Below are 19492 nucleotides of genomic sequence, written 5' to 3' on the forward strand. Positions count from 1 at the left end.
CAGAACTATCCTCATCTTGCAAAACTGAAACTCTGTACCCATTAAACACTAACTCCCCATGGTATTCCATTACATCTATATACACACACACATTGTTTGTTTGTCCATTCGTTTGTTTGTGGACACTTGGGGTACTTCCTTTTGGCTGTTGTGAATAATGCTGCCATGAACATGGGTGTACAGGTATGTTTCCAAGACCTTGCTTTCAGTTCTTCTGGACATATATCTGGAAGTTGAATTTCTGGATCATATGGTAGTTCTGTTTTTAAGTTTTTGTTTTGAGTAACTATACCGTACTATTTTTCATAGCAGCTGCACTATTTTACATTCCCAGTAACACTGTACAAGAGTTCCAGTCTATTCACATCATTGCCAGTGCTTGTTATTTTCTGAGTTTTTTGTTTTTTTCTTTGTTTGTTTGTTTGGTGTTTGTTTTTGTTTGATAGTAGCTATCCTAATGGGTATTACATGATATTGTGATTTTGACTTATATTTCCTTAATGATTAGTGATGTTGAACATTTTCTCATGGGCTTATTTGTCGTCTATATATCTTCTTTGGAGAATTATCTATATAAGATTTTTTTTTTTTGCCAATTTTAGTTTGTTTTCATTGCTATTGAAATGAAATTACAGGAATTTTTAGTATATTCTCAGTGTTAGTACCCTGTCAGATTTTTGATTTGTGACTGTTTTCTCCCATTCTGTGGGTTGCCTTTTTCTCCGTTTGCTTGTTTCTTTTTTAGAGATTTTATTTGATTTGTTTGACACAGAGAGAGAGAGAGAGCACAAGCAGAGGGAGCGGCAGGCAGAGAGAGAGGGAGAAACAGGCTCCCTGCTGAGCCAATGAGCCTGATGCACAGCTCCATCTCAGAATCCTGGGATCATGACCCCAGCCAAAGGCAGACACTCAACTAACTAAGCTACCCATGTGCCCCATTTTTCTCTCTTTATAACATCCTTTACTGGACACAAGTTTTTAACTTTGATAAAGTCTATTTTATCTGTTTTTGTTTGTTTGTTTTCTGTGACATACTTTTTAAAATCAAAATCTGTAAACTTGCTTTTCATTTTTTTAAAGATTTTGTTTATTTATTTGACAGAGAGAGACACACAGTAAGAGAGGGAACACAAGCAGGGAGAGTTGGGAGGTAGTAGCAGGCTTCCTGCCGACAGGGAGCCCAATGTGGGGCTCGATCCCAAGACCCTGGGATCATGATTGGAGTTGAAAGCAGATGCTTAATGACTGAGCCACCCAGGTACCCCGGCATGCTTTTCAAGATATGAAGTATAGCAATATGTGTCGTGCATTTTATTTTACTTTTTTATAAGTAGGCTCCAGCCCAACATGGGCTTGAACTCATGACCCCGAGATCAAGAGTCTTAGGCTCCACCAACCAAGCCATCCAGGTACTCCAGGAGTCTTTCATTTTAAATTGTCATTATATTGAATAAACATATAGTATGCATCTCCAGACCATTTAGGTACCTTTTGACAAACTATCAATTTTCTAAAGATGACAAACACAACTCACCTGTTTATTTTTTACCATTGTATTTTTTACCATTGTAAAAGAGAAACCCTGCTAGCTATTTTCTCCATGGAATTATAACCTCTGTTGATAAATTGTAACCTCTTTAAAACCGGTAAATATAAATATTTTTATGATAACAAGTTATTATTTGGTGTACAATATAATATAATTTTGGGGAAAAATATATTTTAGCATTGCTGTAAAAAGCACTCCAATGGAAACTTGTGGTTGTATTTATTGAAACTGTTTATTGAAGGCAGTGTTCATTATATCACACAAGGATTTCTTCCCTTAAGAAATGGGTGAGCCTGGTGGTGGGTATTAAGGGGGCACATATTGCACGGAGCACTTGGTGTTATCCACAAACAATGAATCATGGAACTCTACATCAAAAACTAATCATGGACTGTATGGTAACTAACATAACATAATTTTTAAAAAAGAAATCTTTTTTCTGGTTTTAGCCAGGAATGGAGGAGTTTCTCTGAAAAACTGACTTGCTTTTATCTAATGAATGTTTTTAACTATGTACCTAATGCTGTTTTCCTCTTAATCAGTTTCTAGATAATTTTCCACCAGTATTCTATCTCTTTCCACACTTCAGCAAGTGTCATATTCTTCACTGTTATGAATTTCTTATACTACCATTATTTCTGGCTCCCATTTTATGACTAGTGGTATTTTCCTTTAACGATATTTTTCTCATCTACTTTTGATTTGTGTTACCTTTCTGAATTCTGCATGGGTGGGTGTGTAAACAACATATTTAAATCCATTTTGATACAAAGGGTAATTTAAATACATGTTCTTTAAAACAATGTATTTAAAGTTTTAAATTGAAAGTAAAAAAATATTTTTGGCACAACATCTTTTGGTATGGTACATATGGTCAGTTTAGGAACAATCCTTTTGAGGATTGGAAACAACCCTTTCCACCCTTCACCAGCTTCCTCTAATTTAGCTTAGGCTTTAAGGGCAGGGATTTGGAGTCAGATGGACTTGGGTTTAGACCTTGCCTTTCTATTTATTAAGCTGTAGGATCCTGGGTATGGTCTTTAAATCTCAATTTTTTTATCTGTAAAATCCAAATAACAACATGTCATTCATAAGATTGTTCTAAGGATTAAATGAGAAAATATTTGTGAAGTATTTGAAACCGTGCTTAGCACAGGGTGAGCACAAAAAATAAATGAAAAGTATTACTGTTGATCAGCATCAGTTCTTCCATTTGGAGTTAATAGAAGATTATTTCCAGCTTAGCATTTTCTAAAAAAATTAGGACAGAGTAAATGAGAAAAGGCCCAGAAGAAAGTTGTCCTTCTTTTCTCTATTTTATTTGGTTTGATTAGGAATCCTTATGGAAAGAAATCATATACTGTTTGTTATAAAGCAACTGTTTGCTTGTAGGAGGAGGGTGACTGAAGGATGGCATTGAGGAACTAGGAAGAGTTCTCAAGTAAGTGTGTAGTGCATTGATTTCAGGGACATTGCTCCTTTCGTTCATTTTAATGCAACCTCAAAACAGATGTCAACTGGGCACTGTTCAGTTCATCAGGGTATATTAGCATGGAATTTGGTCCTTGGTAGTTTTTTTTAGAGTGGGGGAGGGACAGAGAGAATCTCAAGCAGGTGCCATGCCCAGCGTGAGCCTCAAGTGGGGCTCAATCTCACGACCCTGAGATCATGACCTGAGCCAAAATCAAGAGTTAGACACTTAACCGATTGAGCCACCCAGGGAACCCCAGTCCTTGGTAGTTTTAAATAATTTCTTTCATGTAGGTCTGTAAGAGCATGATTTTATTAGTCACTGTTTTACATTATCCCTTCTTCATTTTAATAAATGTATGTTCCAGTCAAGCTCCATTTAGTTGTTCGTAAGCGTATAAATCTGCTTTATTGTGAAGATATATTTTTTCAGTCTTAAAATAGTCTGATGTAGTCAAAATAGACTGAACTTCAGAATCCTCTGGGACTAGGTTTTAATCCTTGCTCTGCCAGTCAGTTACTTACTGTGTGGATTTAGGAAGCTACTTAATTTCACAAAGATTTTGTTCCTTCATCTCTAAAATTGGTATAAGAGTAGTCCCTTTGACCTGGCATGGTACTTCCCTGTCCGCTCTCCAGTCCTCACCAATACCATGTAATCTCCTAAAAATATATTCCACATGCAAACCCTCTACTTTCTCACTCATCAACTCTTATGTCCTGTCTAACTTCTATTTCATTCATTATAATACTCTCTGGTTAAAGCCACTGATAATCTCCTAATTGTCAAATTCAGAGTGGGTTTGAACTCTAGTAATCTGACCCATAGATTGGGATATTTTGTTTTGGTTTTGGTTTTGGTTTGGTCTGGTTTTTGGTTTTTGGTTTTTTTTACCACAGTCCTTTACTGTCAGTCTTGAAACATTTTCTTCCATTGGCTTCCATCACACCATGCTTTCTTCATTTCTTTTTTTTTTTTTTTTTTTCATTCCTCTCTGGCTGCACTTCCTTAGTTTTCTTTGTGGGTTTGCCTGTAACAAGCCTTTCCTTTTTGTGGTTTCTTAAAGTTCAGTTCTAAATTCTCTTTTTGCTCTACTCCTTTTCCCTATTTAGTCTCAATAACACTCATGGCTTCAACTGTCTACCTAGATGCCAGTGACTTAGAAATATATTTCTCCAGAGCCGATCTTTATTTTTGACTGACTATTCAGCATTTCTACCTGCCTGTCTCAAAGGAACTGTAATCTCACTATGTCCAGAAGAGAGCCAGCTACCCTAACCTGCCTCTGCGGTGTTTCCATTGTCTGTGAATAATGACACTATTAATCCATTTCTGTAATCCAGCAATATAGGCATCATCTTTCCTGTGGCCACCTCCGTCACATCTAATCCAGCATCAACTCCTCCATGTTTTATCTTCTTTCTAGTGTTCTCTTCCTTTCCTGCCATCATCCTTGGACAGATTACTAGCATTTGATAATTACATTATTTCAAATGTCACCCAGCCTGCATCTCTTGGTAGCTTCCAATTCATTTCCTGTATACTACAGCTGGAGTAATGTTTACAAGACACATTTTAATGCTGCTGCTTTCAAATCCTTTGATACCTTCTCATTGCTGTTGAGTCACACTGCATCATCTTGTGCCTGGCCCATCACTCTAACCCTATACTCTTCCATTCTTTTATTTCTGTATTTCAGTCACACAGAGTTCTTTCAGTTGTTCCAGTATACGGTGTTCCTTTTTGTAGCACAGGGTCTCTGCATATGGTGTTTCCTTTGCCTGCATTGTCCATGCCTCCCTTTTGCTTAGCTAACAATTTTTAAGCTTACGAATCATAATGTAGTCATCAATTCCTCACGTAAGTCTTCCATTCCTGATTTGTCATCTCGGCATAGGGTTAAGTCGTCTTCTTCTTTTTTTTTTTCCCTCACAGCACAGCACATTTTTTTCCCTTCATAATAGTTATCATGGCCTGTATTTATACATCTGTTTTGTCAATTAAGTTATTAATGATTAGTGGTCATCTTTGGTATTATATAAATTCCATGAAGTCAAGGGCATGTCAGTTTTTGCTCAGCAGTTGATTCCCAGTGCTTAGCACATAGCAATCACCTCAGTAAATATTGATTAAATGAAGGACTGACTGATTATGTGTCAGATGCTCTCTGTGCTCAGTGTTGTATGAAAGGGTCAGTGATGTCACCCTTCAGGATGCTCTACTCTGTTGGGAGAATAACGCACTAATACAAAGATTATAACAAAACAGCATGAGTAATATGTACCATAAGTGTAAAATCCATAGATATAAAGAGAAGAGAGATCTGTCTGATTTAATGATCAAGACCTGACAGGATTTCAAAAACAAAATATGTAGAATATGTAAATATTATTCTGGGTAATAGGAACAATCACATTAAGGAAATAGTTGAGTTGTTCAATTTGGCTGCAACACAGGATGCATGAAAGTGTAAGAGAATGTCAGACAAGTAGTTTGGGGCCTGAAGTTGAAGGTTCTTGAACGCTGGAATGAAAGATGTAAGGCTTAAATGGACTTAGGCTTCCTTAAATATAACAAAAAGTAAAAAAAATTATTATCTATTAAGTTGTAAAATGTAAGACATCCCTAATCTCTAGGTTTGCAACTAATTCCTTTTGCTTGGTCTACCTGTGATTCTTATTAAAGTCATTTTTCTGTTAATAAAATATTCTTAGCAAAGACTGTAAAGACTTGCAAAGAAATAGCTTCAATATTACTTAAAACTATGTGAAGTATGGGGCGCCTGGGTGGCTCGGTGGGTTAAGCCTCTGCCTTCGGCTCAGGTCATGATCTCAGGGTCCTGGGATCGAGCCCCGCATCTGGCTCTCTGCTCAGCAGGGAGCTTGCTTCCTTCTCCCTCCCACCCCCCCGCCTGTCTCTGCATACTTGTGGTGTGTGTCTCTCTCTCTGTCAAATAAATAAATAAATAAATAAAATATTTAAAAAAAAAACTATGTGAAGTGGACTGTTAACTTGAGGGAGAATATCTTTGAAAACTGTTGTATATGAATTCTTAAGTATATAATGGCTTTAAGCTTCATGATAAAACCAGTCAGTCTTTGTTTACTGAACATGTCATTAAAATCATTTTAGACTTTGTTTTTAAAAATTAAAAGATGAATGTGCAGAATGATTCCATAATATTTTGTATTTTTATTTCCTGTTTATTACAGAACATTTAAAAAGCTTGTAAATGGGGCAGCTGGATGGCTGTCAGTTAACTGTCTGCCTTTGGCTCAGGTCTTGATCTCAGGGTCCTGGGATTGAGCCCACGTCAGGCTCCACACTCTGTGGGGAGTCTTCTTCTCCCTCTGCCTCTCCCCTCCTTCGTGCTCTCTCCCTCTCTATCTCTCTCTCTGTCTCTCTTTCTCAAATAAATAAATGTCTTTTTGAAAAAAAAAAAGCTTATAAGCTTTCCTAAAAATCACTTTGAGAATAACTGCTTGTCCAGCCACTCTACCAAATTCTGGATACAAAACTTTGAAAATTAAAAATTATAAAATCATTCAAACATTGTTTTGTGTGATGTGCATTTTAAGGTTGCTATCTCAGATTACCATATGTCACTATTTTAAAACTGAGCAGTTGTAAGCAACTTGATCTTGTGTCCGTGGATTACTTTGTACTGTTCTGTTGTTGGCCTTGATGTAGTGTTATCACTGGATATGTTTTAATGGATTTTTTGTGACTATTCTGATTTCATATGTCATAACAAAAACTTGGGGATTTTCATGTAGTCAAATCATACATCTGTCTTTTTCTTTACTGTTTCTGGCTCTGGTTTGATGCAGAACCTAGATTTCTTCTCATACCTTTTTATTTTTTTAACATTAAATTTTGAATCTTTTAGGTAGTTGGCACTGTCTCCTGGTTTCACTGCTGATTAAGTTTTCCTCTTTACTTTTTCTTTCTTTCGGTCATATTGTAGAGAGGAGAGTTTTAAACCAGATATTTCTTGGAAATTCATTTTGAAATTGTCTGGCATTTAAAAATCTATTCTGGTTTAAAATGAAGAACCAGAAACAGATTGTAAGGAAGCTGAATTATTTTTCAAAATGGAACAATTGCATACTGTTACCCAGTCAAGATTTTTTTTTTAGTCTCTTAAAGACAAAATTAAATTGTTAGAGAAACAAAGTACATCTGAGAAGAGTAGAAATGATGACGATAAGTGTAGTGAGGCTTGGGCTTCTTAAGTGTCTTGCAGAGACCACAGGCATCTGTGATTGGTTTTCCAGTGCATCAGTCTACACACCATGTATTCTTTTTTTTTTTTTTAAGATTTTCTTTATCTATTTGACAGAGAGAGATCTCAAGTAGGCAGAGAGGCAGGCAGAGAGAGAGGGGGAAGCAGGCTTCCCGATGAGCAGAGAGCCTGATGTGGGGCTCGATCCCAGGACCCTGGGATCATGAGCTGAGCTGAAGGCAGAGGCTTAACCCACTGAACCACCCAGGTGCCCCACACAGCATGTATTCTATACAGCTTCTTAGGGATAATTCTGTCTATAGCCTTTCAGCTCTGCCAATAAGCAGAGCAAAGGAGTCTTTTTTTTTTTTAATTTTTATTTATTTATTATTTTTTTATAAACAAATAATGTATTTTTATCCCCAGGGGTACAGACCTGTGAATCACCAGGTTTACACACTTCACAGCACTCACCATAGCACATACCCTCCCCAATGTCCATAACCCTACTCCCCCTCTCCCAACCCCCCTCCCCCCAGGAACCCTCAGTTTGTTTTGTGAGATTAAGAGTCACTTAAGGAGTCTTTTTAAAGGTGTTCAATGCATTGATGCACACTGCCCCAAACTTAGTAGGTGCTTAATAAATAGATGCTGAATGGAATGCTGGAAACATTGTTCCCTGGTCTGGGTCTTTTATATCAACCACCATGAGAAAACATCAGAAGAAAAATTTTACAATGAAATTTGGAGTTTAATAGTATTTTCCAAATGTTTGTTGCTTCAAATTCATTTGTAAATGAAAAAAAAAATTTTAATTAATGGACTAAAATTGAGTCTTTTGGTGTTTTAACAGATGTATAGAATTACACCACCAGCATACCACAGTCATGATACAAAACAGTGTGATCAAGGGAGAAAAACTCCCTCCTATTGCTTAGCCTCTTCATATTCCCAATCCCTGGCAGCTACTAATCCGTTTTCTGTTGCTATAGTTTTGCCTTTTTCAGTATGTAGTATAAATGGAATCATTCAATAACTTATTTCAGAGTTGCCATTTGCACATAGCATAATACCTTTGAGATCCATCCATATTGTATATATCAATATTTCCCTTTTTATTGCTGAGTAGTATTTCATGCCACGCCCCACAGTTGGTTATTCTTGTTCACATTGTTTTTCAATTTTTAAAACACATACTGCCGTTTTTGTTGTTGGAATTTAGAATTTTCTAGTGGCATAGGGGTTTTTGAAGAAAACTTTTCCTTATTTTTTTTTTGGTTGAACAAAATATAAACAGCAATATAATCAAAAGCACAGCAAAGGGGCACCTGGGTGGCTCAGTGGATTAAGCCACTGCCTTCGGCTCAGGTCATGATCTCAGGGTCCTGGGATCGAGCCCCACGTCAGGCTCTCTGCTCCGCAGGGAGCCTGCTTCCTCCTCTCTCTCTGCCTGCCTCTCTGCCTAGTTGTGATTTCTCTCTGTTAAATAAATAAAATATTAAAAAAAAAAAAAAGCACAGCAAAGAGTAAATATACTTTTACTTACTAAGTAAGGATGATGGGCAGCTCATCTGTGAATTAAAGCAAGAATTTATAAGGCTATATCATCTGAGAACTATATGGAAATTGTTAAACAAAATTTTTAACTACGTAGGTTCTAGATCAAAATCTCATTTTTCTAGAATGTTTCAGGAATTTATTTTCTTAAATATTCTGAGTATGTTATGTAGCTTGTATATTTACATAGGTTAGCCAGTTTCCCAATAATTAGAATGCAGTAAATTCATTTAGTGCCAAAATGCTTTAGAATGTAATTTTATCCTTTTCAGATGGTTTAGGAAATATCCCAAGATCTTAAATAGGAATTATCTTTTGCTAGATCATTTATCGTTATGTATCATTCTGTGCATAGAAGAAAAGCATGGTTACATGAGCTTTCTGGCTGTTTGTAATTTAGAAAATACTTTTATTGTCTATAGTAGTTGTTGCAATTAATACACAAATGCTAACTGATAATAACATCCAAGACTCCTTCCCCCAAAAAAGCCTTAAAAATAAGAAAAAAAGATTTTTGAATTTTAACCTTTTGGCAGGAAGACTCTGACATTTTTTGAATTGGGAAATGGCTTGATCAAAGAGTGTTTTTAGAGATCTGACAGTGATAGACTAGGCAGACTGATGCCAGGGGGAGCAGATGGGCATCAGGGCAGGCTGTACAGCATGAATAAGCTGGTGACAATGGGATCAGGAATGAAAGGACAGAGCAGCAGCTATTTTGAATGAAGAAATTGTGTTCTTTACTAACTGACAAGATAAGAGATTAAATTGGGGAATCATCCAAGATAGTTCTGAGACTAGAAAAAATGGGGGCAGATATAGAGAAATAACTTGCGTAGGGAGAATGAGATTGTAAATGAGGCAGTTGAGTCCGGTAGGATTTTGGTCATTGGTGATCTTGGAAAAAAAGCAGTGTCAGTGAAATAAGGGGAATGAAATCTACATTAAAATTAAGACGTTCTGCCTCGAGTTATCATTCATGTATTTGACTCCAGCAAACAGATATTGAATTAAAATGTGTTCATTTTTAATCTCCTGACCTTATTTTGGAGAAGGGACAGAGGTCCTCACAAATCTTCATTTGTTGGTCTTTGTTCTTCACAGTAAATAGTGGCAACAGAACTCTAACAAATGAATTTACATTTTTATTTTTTGCTTTAAATATCAGAGTGTTCTGTTTATAGATAAGAGCACACGTATTATGTATAAAATGGTGTATAAAGTAAAATTTCTTGGAGTAGGGCCAGATTCATCTTCTTAATACCACTTTAAGTTGGTTTTTAAGATTTTGAACATTAGGGTGCTGGGTGGCTCAGTCGGTTAAGCATTTGACTCTTGGTTTTGGCTCAGGTCATGTTCTTCCAGTCTGGGATCCAGCCCTGCACTGAGCTCCGCACTCAGTGCAGGGTCTGCTTCAGATTCTTTCTCCATCCCCCTCTAACCCTCCCCGCTCATGCATTCTCTCTCAATCTCTTTCTCTAATAAATAAAATCTTTTTTTAAAAAAGAGATTTTTAACATTGAATATAATAGTTTACATCTTTCATATCTACTTCCACATATAGTAGATTAATTTATTTTACTCTGTCTTATGTGATATTGTTGATTTACTGGAAATTTGTGCATCCTTAGGAGATATCTTGTCATCATTTTGTAATCTGTCATTATTTTTGGAACATCTTTCTAGATCCATTATTATGTTAATTCCTCTTCCCTGCAGTTGGTGGAAAGCAGTATAATTCACTTTAAAAAAGTCAGAGACACATGTCATAGTAATGATTTCAAGCCTTCTTCTTAATTGTTTTAAGGCGTGGTTTTTTAAGATAAAAATGCATATAGTTTAACGTTTCATTCGACAAAGGGGCACAATTTTCTTCGTGGTACACTTGTGTGGTTTTTAGAGTATGGATCAAAATTTATTTTCTGTGTGTTTTCTTGAGAATAACAGCAATTTGTAAGTGGAGCTTATAAAATTTACTTATAATTATTTAGAATATTGGTCAACTTAGGGTAAAATTTGGTGGAAAGTAAAGAAATATTTTATGCCCCAGTAAAGCTTTTTTAAAAAGAGGTACATAACCACTTTTAAAATCTGGTATATATTTGTTCCCATTTTATCTATTGAATAAATGTTACAGTGTTGAAGACTAGTCATAATCACCAAAGAACTTCTCATTCTTGAAAATGGGACAGTTCTTCTTTAAATAAAATCGTATATGAGGGAGTGAGGAGGTTTTAATTGTTACATGTATGCTGTGTAGATCCTAGAATCATGAAGTTCAGGCCTTTAGGCCAATAGTATGATGTATTCATTTTTGTGATTTTTGTAGATGGCTTTTTGGACCATATTTTCTCCATACACACATTTGAGATGTTGATTTTGACCTTTCAGTCAAAATAACAAAATAAGGTCATTTATTATTTATAATTCAGGTAGGAAAAATGTATATAAAAGCACCTTATAGTTCATAAATATGCATATTGACACAAAGTGACATTATTATAATTTTATTATAATATCCTAGCTGTGTATTTGCCATATATTTTACATTTTAAATACAGGAGCCAAGATACTTCCTATATGATGGGGTAATACATATTGATAGTTAAATTAGGCAGCAATTAATGTGCTCTCTCCCTTATTTCTCCTCAGCCACATATTATGTGACTTTGTCTGTAACCTTACTAATGATGCTGGTAGTGCTGGTGCTTTAAGAGATCCTTTATCATTCCTTTACAAAGAAGAACCATAAGAAAAATCAAGTCAAAATAATAGCATTCTGTCTTCTCTTACTCTGCAATGTGTTAAGACTGAGTGACTCAAAATGCCACATACCAAATGTTCCTTCCCTCCACTCTTATTTTTAGATTTAGTTCTTATCTTAAGTGTTCCTGATTTTCTCTGACCAGGTGATATAACATAAAATTATGACGATTTGTTCTTTTACACTTATTGAGCCCTACTCTGTGTTAGTCACTGTGCTAAGCCCTGGATTTTCATTCAGAAGACACAGTCCTCAACTTCAAGCAATTTCCGGGCTATTTATTAGTCATACAGAGATGGGAACAAAATATAATACAATGTGGGCATTGTTGTAAAGGAGGTCTGTAGTGTAGAATGGGAGATTGTGGAGGCTGTCTGGAGTAAGTCATAAAGGAAGGCAAGGTCCAGATCAGGAAGGGCCTTGACAACAATATAAAGGAGTTCAGATTATAGTCTGTCATAAGTATGAAGAAACTGAAAACTTTTGAGATAAAGAATGACATCATAATTTTTATGTTGGGAGAGATGAATTGGAGGGGATAGTGACTCGCAGCAGGAAACCCATAAAACAGTTTTAGTCTGGATGAGAGATATTTATGGCCTGATTTAAGATTAAAATCTTTCAGTTTTTGTTAATTGCCTCATTTTCTTGGTGCTCCTTACTTAAAAATCTGGAGAAAAGTAATCTTGTTAGTTCAGTTCACCATTTGTTCATCATTTGTATCAGGTTATTTCATAAGTAGTTGAAGTTGACCCGTCTGTAGCCTGGCTATTCACTTATAAAGTACCCTCAGTAATCCTGAAAAATGTATCCACTCTGGATTCCAAATTTCAAATTTGAGTAGAATCTAAATTAGTGGATAAGGGAGTACAGTGCAGGTGGGGTAAAAAGGTAAGGAACTTGGCTCTGAAGGGAATAACAAACTAGGGGGGAATACACGATCTAAGAAATCAAGGAAAGGTTTTTTTGTTTATTTTGTTTTTTAAGCTGGCAGAGGTTTGAATACAGGAGTCAGTGGTTAAGAAATGGTTGAAATAAAGAGAGCATTTAATTTTTTAAATTGTTGAAGTAGTGTTAAGGTGGCATGAGGTGGGATTCTAGAGCACGGGAAGATCTATTAGTCTTGTACAGGAAGGAAGGATAACTCTCTCTCTACAGTGGGGTTAAAGAAGAAAGGAGGAGTGAGATGTAGGTAAGTTGAGAAGTGGGGAGAACCTGCTTATTATCACACTTTATGAAATAATCAGCAAAGAGAAATACTTGAGAAGTGAGGTAAAGGTTTCCTATAATTGCTGAGAAAAATTCAAGTAAGAGTCTAACAACTAGGGATATCATGAAGTGGTTTTTTGCCTCCTGCAATCCATATATGGGTTGAGAAAAAGTGGATGATTGAACGAGTTCAGAGTTGAAACAGACTTAACTTGTGACTTGGTAGCAGTTAATGCTTATTTTATTTTATTTTTTCTGTTTATTTGGTTCCACTGTTTTTTTTCATTCTGATCTTCCGTATTTTTCTTCTGCAGGTCTTGATGACTGTTTGCAGCAGTATATTAAGAACTTCGAGAGGGAGAAGATCAGTGGGGACCAGCTGCTACGCATTACACATCAGGAGCTAGAAGATCTGGGGGTCAGCCGCATTGGCCATCAGGAATTGATCTTGGAAGCAGTTGACCTTCTGTGTGCACTGGTAAGGGCATTAAGTGGTTGGAAAGAAAACGTGTATTATTTCCGTTTAAATTTTTTCCCTCTTTTAGTTTTTTTCCTTCTTTTTCTTTTCTTTTTAAAAATAATTTAAATGCAATTAGGAAAAACTCCTCTGACTAGAAGTGGTATTTTCCTCCTTTATTAAATTTGGTATACTATATAGTGCCAAATTAAAACTTAAAGAGGCTTATAACTCAATCAATGACATTATATTTAGTTCAGAAACTTGTGTTAGAGTTCTCACAGCATCATTTGGGATATACAATTGTATATAATCAGTTATAAAGTCCATTCCCATCTAAAAGTCTTGATTTATGGGGCACCTGGGTGACTCAGTGGGTTAAAGCCTCTGCCTTCAGCTCAGGTCATGATCTCAGGGTCCTGGGATCGAGCCCCGCATCAGGCTCTCTGCTCAGCGGGGAACCTGCTTTCCCCTCTCTCTGTTTCTGCCTGCCTCTCTACCTACTTGTGATCTCTGTCAAATAAATAAATAAAATCTTTAAAAAATAATAAAATAAATGTTTTGATTTAGTAACATAAATATTAAGAAATTTTATTTTAGAAAAATCATCCTTAATCAAATTATTTGAATGTTCTAAATGTATACATCCAATAAAAATTGAATATTGTATATTATAAGGTTACTTTTGTTGACATCCAAGAGAAATCAATGTCAAAGTAATCCTGTAAGATTCTGATAATACACTAAATATTCCAAAAGGAGCATAGATTTTTTTCCATGTTAGGTAAGATGACATTTGATTGGTTTTAAATTCTTATAGATATTTGTAAGGGGGCTAGAGCTACAGTGAGATTAAAAAAAAATCAGTCTTATGATAATCGGTGATTTAAATTAGGCTCAGTCAGTTACTGACACTTGCGGGCAAGTAATTTCATCATAACCTTGGTTTTTTAATTTATTTTTTATTACCTTTTTTCAAGATTTATTTATTTATTTGGAGGGGGCAGAAGGAGAAAGAAGCAAACTCCCCACTGATCATGGAGCCTGATGCAGGGCTCAAACTCACAACCTGAGATCATGACCTGAGCTGAAATCAAGAGTCAGACACTTAACTGACTGAGCCACCCAGGTGCCCCACCTTGGTTTTTCAATATAAAATGGAGATAATAACAGTTGATTCTTGGAGGTATTGTGAAAAGCAAATGAGATGGAATTTGTATGGTGCCTGTTTCAGTGCCTGACACACAGTAGGTATTCAGTAAGTAGTTAACTATTAAGATGATGATAATTAACAAGAAATGAGTAGATAATTATATATAATTCAAGAGTCAGTTAATATACGAGAACTTGTGTGTCAGATGTAAGATGTATTTCCTGCCCTCTTGAAAAGCCCATGTCGGGGGGGCGTCTGGGTGGCTCAGTGGGTTAGGCCTCTGCCTTCGGCTCAGGTCATGATCCCAGGGTCCTGGGATCGAGCCCCGCGTCAGGCTCTCTGCTCAGCAGGGGACCTGCTTCCCCCCTCTCTGTCTACTTGTGATCTCTCTCTCTGTCTAATAAATAAATAAAATCTTTAAAAAAAAAGCCTCTGGGGGAGAGAGTGACACACAAATAATCACAATACTGTATTATAAGTAGTAAAATAAAAGTATGAACTAAGTATTATGGGGGCACAGAAAAGAAAATAACTAGCTTTAACTATGACAAATGGGTTCATATTGCAAAAGAAGTGATATTTAAGGAGACTAGGGGAAGATGAGCATGTGTTTGGAAGAATAAGAGGGAAGGGCTTTCTATGTAGATAAAACAACACATACACAGGCACACAGAATAAAGAGGATGCCTGGTGGGTTTGAACAAAGGTTAGCTATTTTAGATGACAAAATACATGGGAAACAGTGGCAGAAAATTAGTCTTTAAAAGGCCCAATAGGCCCAGACTATAAAGTATCTAAACAGCATGATAAGAGATTTATACTTTCTAGGGTGGATATTGGAGAACCATGTAGGAATGATCAAATACTTGTTTTAAAAATGTAACTGATGGTAGTAAAAAGGAGGGAATGGAGTGGGTATAATCTAAAGACCAGACGAATAGTTCGGAAATGTTTTATTTTTTTTTTAAAGATTTCATCTGTTTATTTGAGAGAGAGAGTGAGAGAGAGAGAGAGAGAAAGAGCGCGAGCGTACTGGATGGGAGAGGGTCAGAGGGAGAAGCAAACTCTCTGCTGAGTGGGGAACCTGATGCAGGGGTCAGTCCTAGGACTCTGGGATCATGACCTGAGCCGAAGGCAGATGCTTAACTGACTGAGTCACCCAGGTGCTCCAGAAATGTTTTAAATAATCTACTTAGGCTATGAGTAGGGCTTAAACTAAAGATGAACAGGAATAGAGAAGATCTGATGAATATGAGAGGTGAGATAAAGGGAGAAGTTGAGAAAGATTCCATGTTTTCTAGCTGCAAAGATAGTGTAGATAATTTTGCAATAATGAAAGTAGGCAATAGTAGCAAGAATAGATTTAGGTGGCAATATAAATTGAGTTTCGGATTCATTGAATTTGAGTCATCTCTGAGTTATCCAGAAAGAGATACTCGTCAAATAGTTGAACATACGAATTTGGAGCTTGAGAAGTAGCTGAAGGCAGGGTATAAGGATTGAATCCATAAAGAGAGATCACCCAGGGAGGGACTCCTCTCCACCTTGGGGCTGGGAAGGAAGAAGAGACTACAGAGGAGACTTACAGAGTGGGCAGAGAAATGTGAAGACAGCTTCAAAAGCATTGTCACAAAAGCAAGGGGGAGTGTTGTTGTTGTTTTTTTTTTTGTTTTTTTTTTCAGTAAGGAGCATCAATAATATCAAATTTCACTAAAAGCCAGTAGGATAGGCAAGGAAAAACAACCTGACTGAGCGGCACCTGACTGGATCACTTGGTAGAGGATGCGGTTCTTGGCCCTCAGGGTCATGAGTTCAAGCCCTATGTTGAGTGTGGAACCTATTTTAAAAAAATGTATTGGATGGTTAAATGTCTGCATTCTGCTCAGGTCATGATCCCAGTGTCCAGGGATCAAGCCTCACATTGGGCATCCAGCTCAGCAGGGAGTCTGCTCCTCCCTCTCCCTCTGCCTCTCCCCCTGCTTGTGCTCTCTTGCTCTCAAATGAGTAAATAAAATCTTAAAAAAATAAATAAAAAATAGACCTGACTGAAAGCACTTTCTAAAGAAGAGTACAATCTGAAACCAGATTGATTGACTATTAACTCCCATTTACACATCTTAGTCTTAACCTTAATTTTCATTTCCTCAAAAAAACATTCTCTAATTATTCCCTCACCACTAGCAGAGGTTAGCCTTTTACTGTTATTCTTTTAACCCTCATCTCATTTTCTAATTACATATTTATATGTGTATTTATCAGTTTAATGTCTGTTTCTTCTGCTAGACTGTAAACTGCATGGGAAAAGTAATAATGCTTACTAAATACCTAGTGTGTAGCACAGATGCCTGGCAATAGTGGATGCTGAATACTTTCTGAAAGTGATATTGTAAGAGTCTTGAGATGTTTTTTATATGATAGTTTGGGATCTTCTTATTTTCCTGTTCCTGAGATCAGAAAAATCAGCTTAGACTAGAATACACACTTGAACTCTATCCATTATCAGAATCAGATCACAGAAATCATGCCAGGTGTAAGAGATAGGATAGTACTCAATATAAGGTAGGAGACCTCAGTGTTTTTGTCTACTGATCTCCAAATCTGGGTCCTTGTGGCCATGAAGGTGCAACAGAAGTGGCTTGGAGATGAGTGCATGATCTAGCAGTCCTCTATTTGCCACATCTTTCTTTTTTTTAAGAGAGGGAGAGAGTGGGGAGGGGCAGGGGAAGCGAGAGAATCTTAAGTAGGCTCTATGCTCAGCACAGATCCTGATGTGGGGTTTGGTCTCACAACCCTGCGATCATGGATCATGACCTGAGCTGAAATCAAGAGTTGAATGCTTAACCAACTGAGCCACCCAGGTGCCCCTATTTGCCACATCTTTTATAACAGTAAATAGTTGGTTGTGTCAGAGTTTGAAGTTCAGGATGTTATGTTTCATAAGCCAGACTCCTCAGAGATAAACCACTTATGTGCTGGATTTCGAGCTGTCAATTTGAAGAAGGAAATAAAATTGCTAATTACAGTGCTACCTACAAATAGTCTGAACCTCCAGGCAGAGTCTGGCCCATGAAAAATCTCTTCTGACCTAAACTTACTTAGAAAGATGGCATGAGAGATAGATGTCTAGACCATTTCAGTGTTCTCACCATAGAGCTGTGGTACGTCTTTTCATATGCTGAGTTTTAATTACTCCACAGTTCTGGGTTTAAGCACCATAGTGTTGCATCGTTTTCGGGGGGGGGGGGGGGAGGAACATATTAAATTAATTCTTTCTGTGCTTATTCAGCAATAAATTGGTCATATTCTCCAAAGAGGACAAATATTAAATCTTCCTTCCACCACTTCCTAATGACTATACATCAGCAAGTTAGAAGTGCAGATATCTTCCATTTTATGCAATAGATATTTTCCAGTGAATATCAAGTGGATTTCTGAGCAATGAATTCTGATTTACTTCTACATACCATTATAAAATTAGGAGGTGAGATCCTTCATCAGCAAGCTGAGTTGACTAGACCAGGAGATGTGCTGTTGGGAATGCGGAATTCTTTATTACCTCTTTAAAACTTTAATATCTTTACTGGTTTTCTACTTTATTCCTTATATCTATTGTTTTTATTTCTTTTAACAATTATATGTTCATGCTCAAACAGTGATACCACAGGAATTACAAAGATGAAAAGGCATAGTCGGTGCCCTTTTTTTAAAAGATTTTATTTACTTATTTGATAGACAGAGATCACAAGTAGGCAGAGAGGCAGGCAGAGTGAGAGGGGGGAGCAGGCTCCCTGCTGAGCAGAACGCCCAATGCGGGGCTCAATCCCAGGACCCTGAGATCATGACCTGAGCTGAAGGCAGAGGCTTTAATGCAGTGAGCCACCCAGGTGCCCCATAGTCGTGCTCTTAAAATGTATGCAGTTCAGTAAAGAAGACAATAGTCATTAAAAGATTATACAGATTTAAAGAGATCCCAGGAGAGTTCAGAAGGAAATGATGAACACTACTGTGGGGATCCAGGAAGTGTAGGTGGGATTTGCATTGAGAATTGCAGGATAAGTAAATGTTCACCAGACGGAAAGTTGGGGAAAAGTTATCTAGGCAGAAGAAATACCATGTGTAAAGACAGAATTGTGAAAGAATATGAAGTGTGCAAAGAAATATGACAATTTTGATTTGACTGGTGCAGAGTGGGAAGTGATAAGAAGAAAGGCAACTTATGTTTTGTATCACATTATAATTTTTTACTTAGATTTTTTAGGCTCCCTGCTGAGTCCTTAGCACATAGAGGATATTAATGTTATCTTACTGAATGAAGTTCTCTGCTAATACCCAGACCACTGTAATTTTTTCTCGTGCCTCTGACTCTGAAGTTTCTGTTCCTATTATAAGGAAGATGCAGAACATTTATCAAGTTCCTCTGTTTCTTTCAAGCTATAGAATATTTTCATCTGCTTTATTTTAAAGTTAGTCCTAATGGGGAATAAATGTTATGGCAGTTGATGAAAATCAAAGGTTTGTTTAGTAACTTGTTCATTCATGCAACATATATGTATTTAAGCACCAACAATATTGTTTGTACCATATTATTCTAGAAAGAAGTAAGCTGTTCATGATTTGGAGATGTGTTAACTTTTTCTGGCTGTTACGCTATCATTTAGTATGCTTCAATAGAGAGTACAGTATATTAACTGAAATAGTAAAACATAAATAAAATATCAATGTATAGCCCTTAATTTATGCTCTGACAATACACCTGGTTATTGAGAAGTATAAGTGAATCATTTATGACAGGATAAGAATAGTTTTCATTTCATTCTTCATGTACTTTTCATATAAGTATTTTGCATAAAAATTTAGATGTCAGCAATTTCTAGGATTTGTTTCTTTGCAACATAATTTCTTGGTTCATTCACCTCAAAATCATTCATTTCTCAAAAATATTCATTAAAGCAGTCCTTTTACGACTCACTCACATTTATAAAGCAAAGTATTATGAAACCTAAACACCTGCTCCATGATGCAATCAAATTAAGAGCTCTGAATAAAATAGCATTGACATTGTAAATTTGTGGTGCCAATATTGAATATTTTGTTGTGTTTAGACAAT

General features: G+C 36.5%; 1 protein-coding gene across 5 annotated transcripts in view; it reads left to right on the forward strand.

Annotated features, from left to right (window-relative positions):
* Window positions 1-19492, forward strand: part of CNKSR2 (connector enhancer of kinase suppressor of Ras 2) — a 299498-nt gene that overhangs the window by 47528 nt on the left and 232478 nt on the right. For all 5 annotated transcript variants that reach the window (XM_045996325.1, XM_045996324.1, XM_045996326.1 and 2 more), the window contains exon 2: window positions 13090-13253. In XM_045996325.1, coding sequence (XP_045852281.1) covers window positions 13090-13253 — 164 coding nt within the window. The remainder of the gene's footprint in view (window positions 1-13089; window positions 13254-19492) is intronic.

Source organism: Meles meles, chromosome X, assembly GCF_922984935.1.
Source record: "Meles meles chromosome X, mMelMel3.1 paternal haplotype, whole genome shotgun sequence".
NCBI classification, from domain to species: domain Eukaryota; kingdom Metazoa; phylum Chordata; class Mammalia; order Carnivora; family Mustelidae; genus Meles; species Meles meles.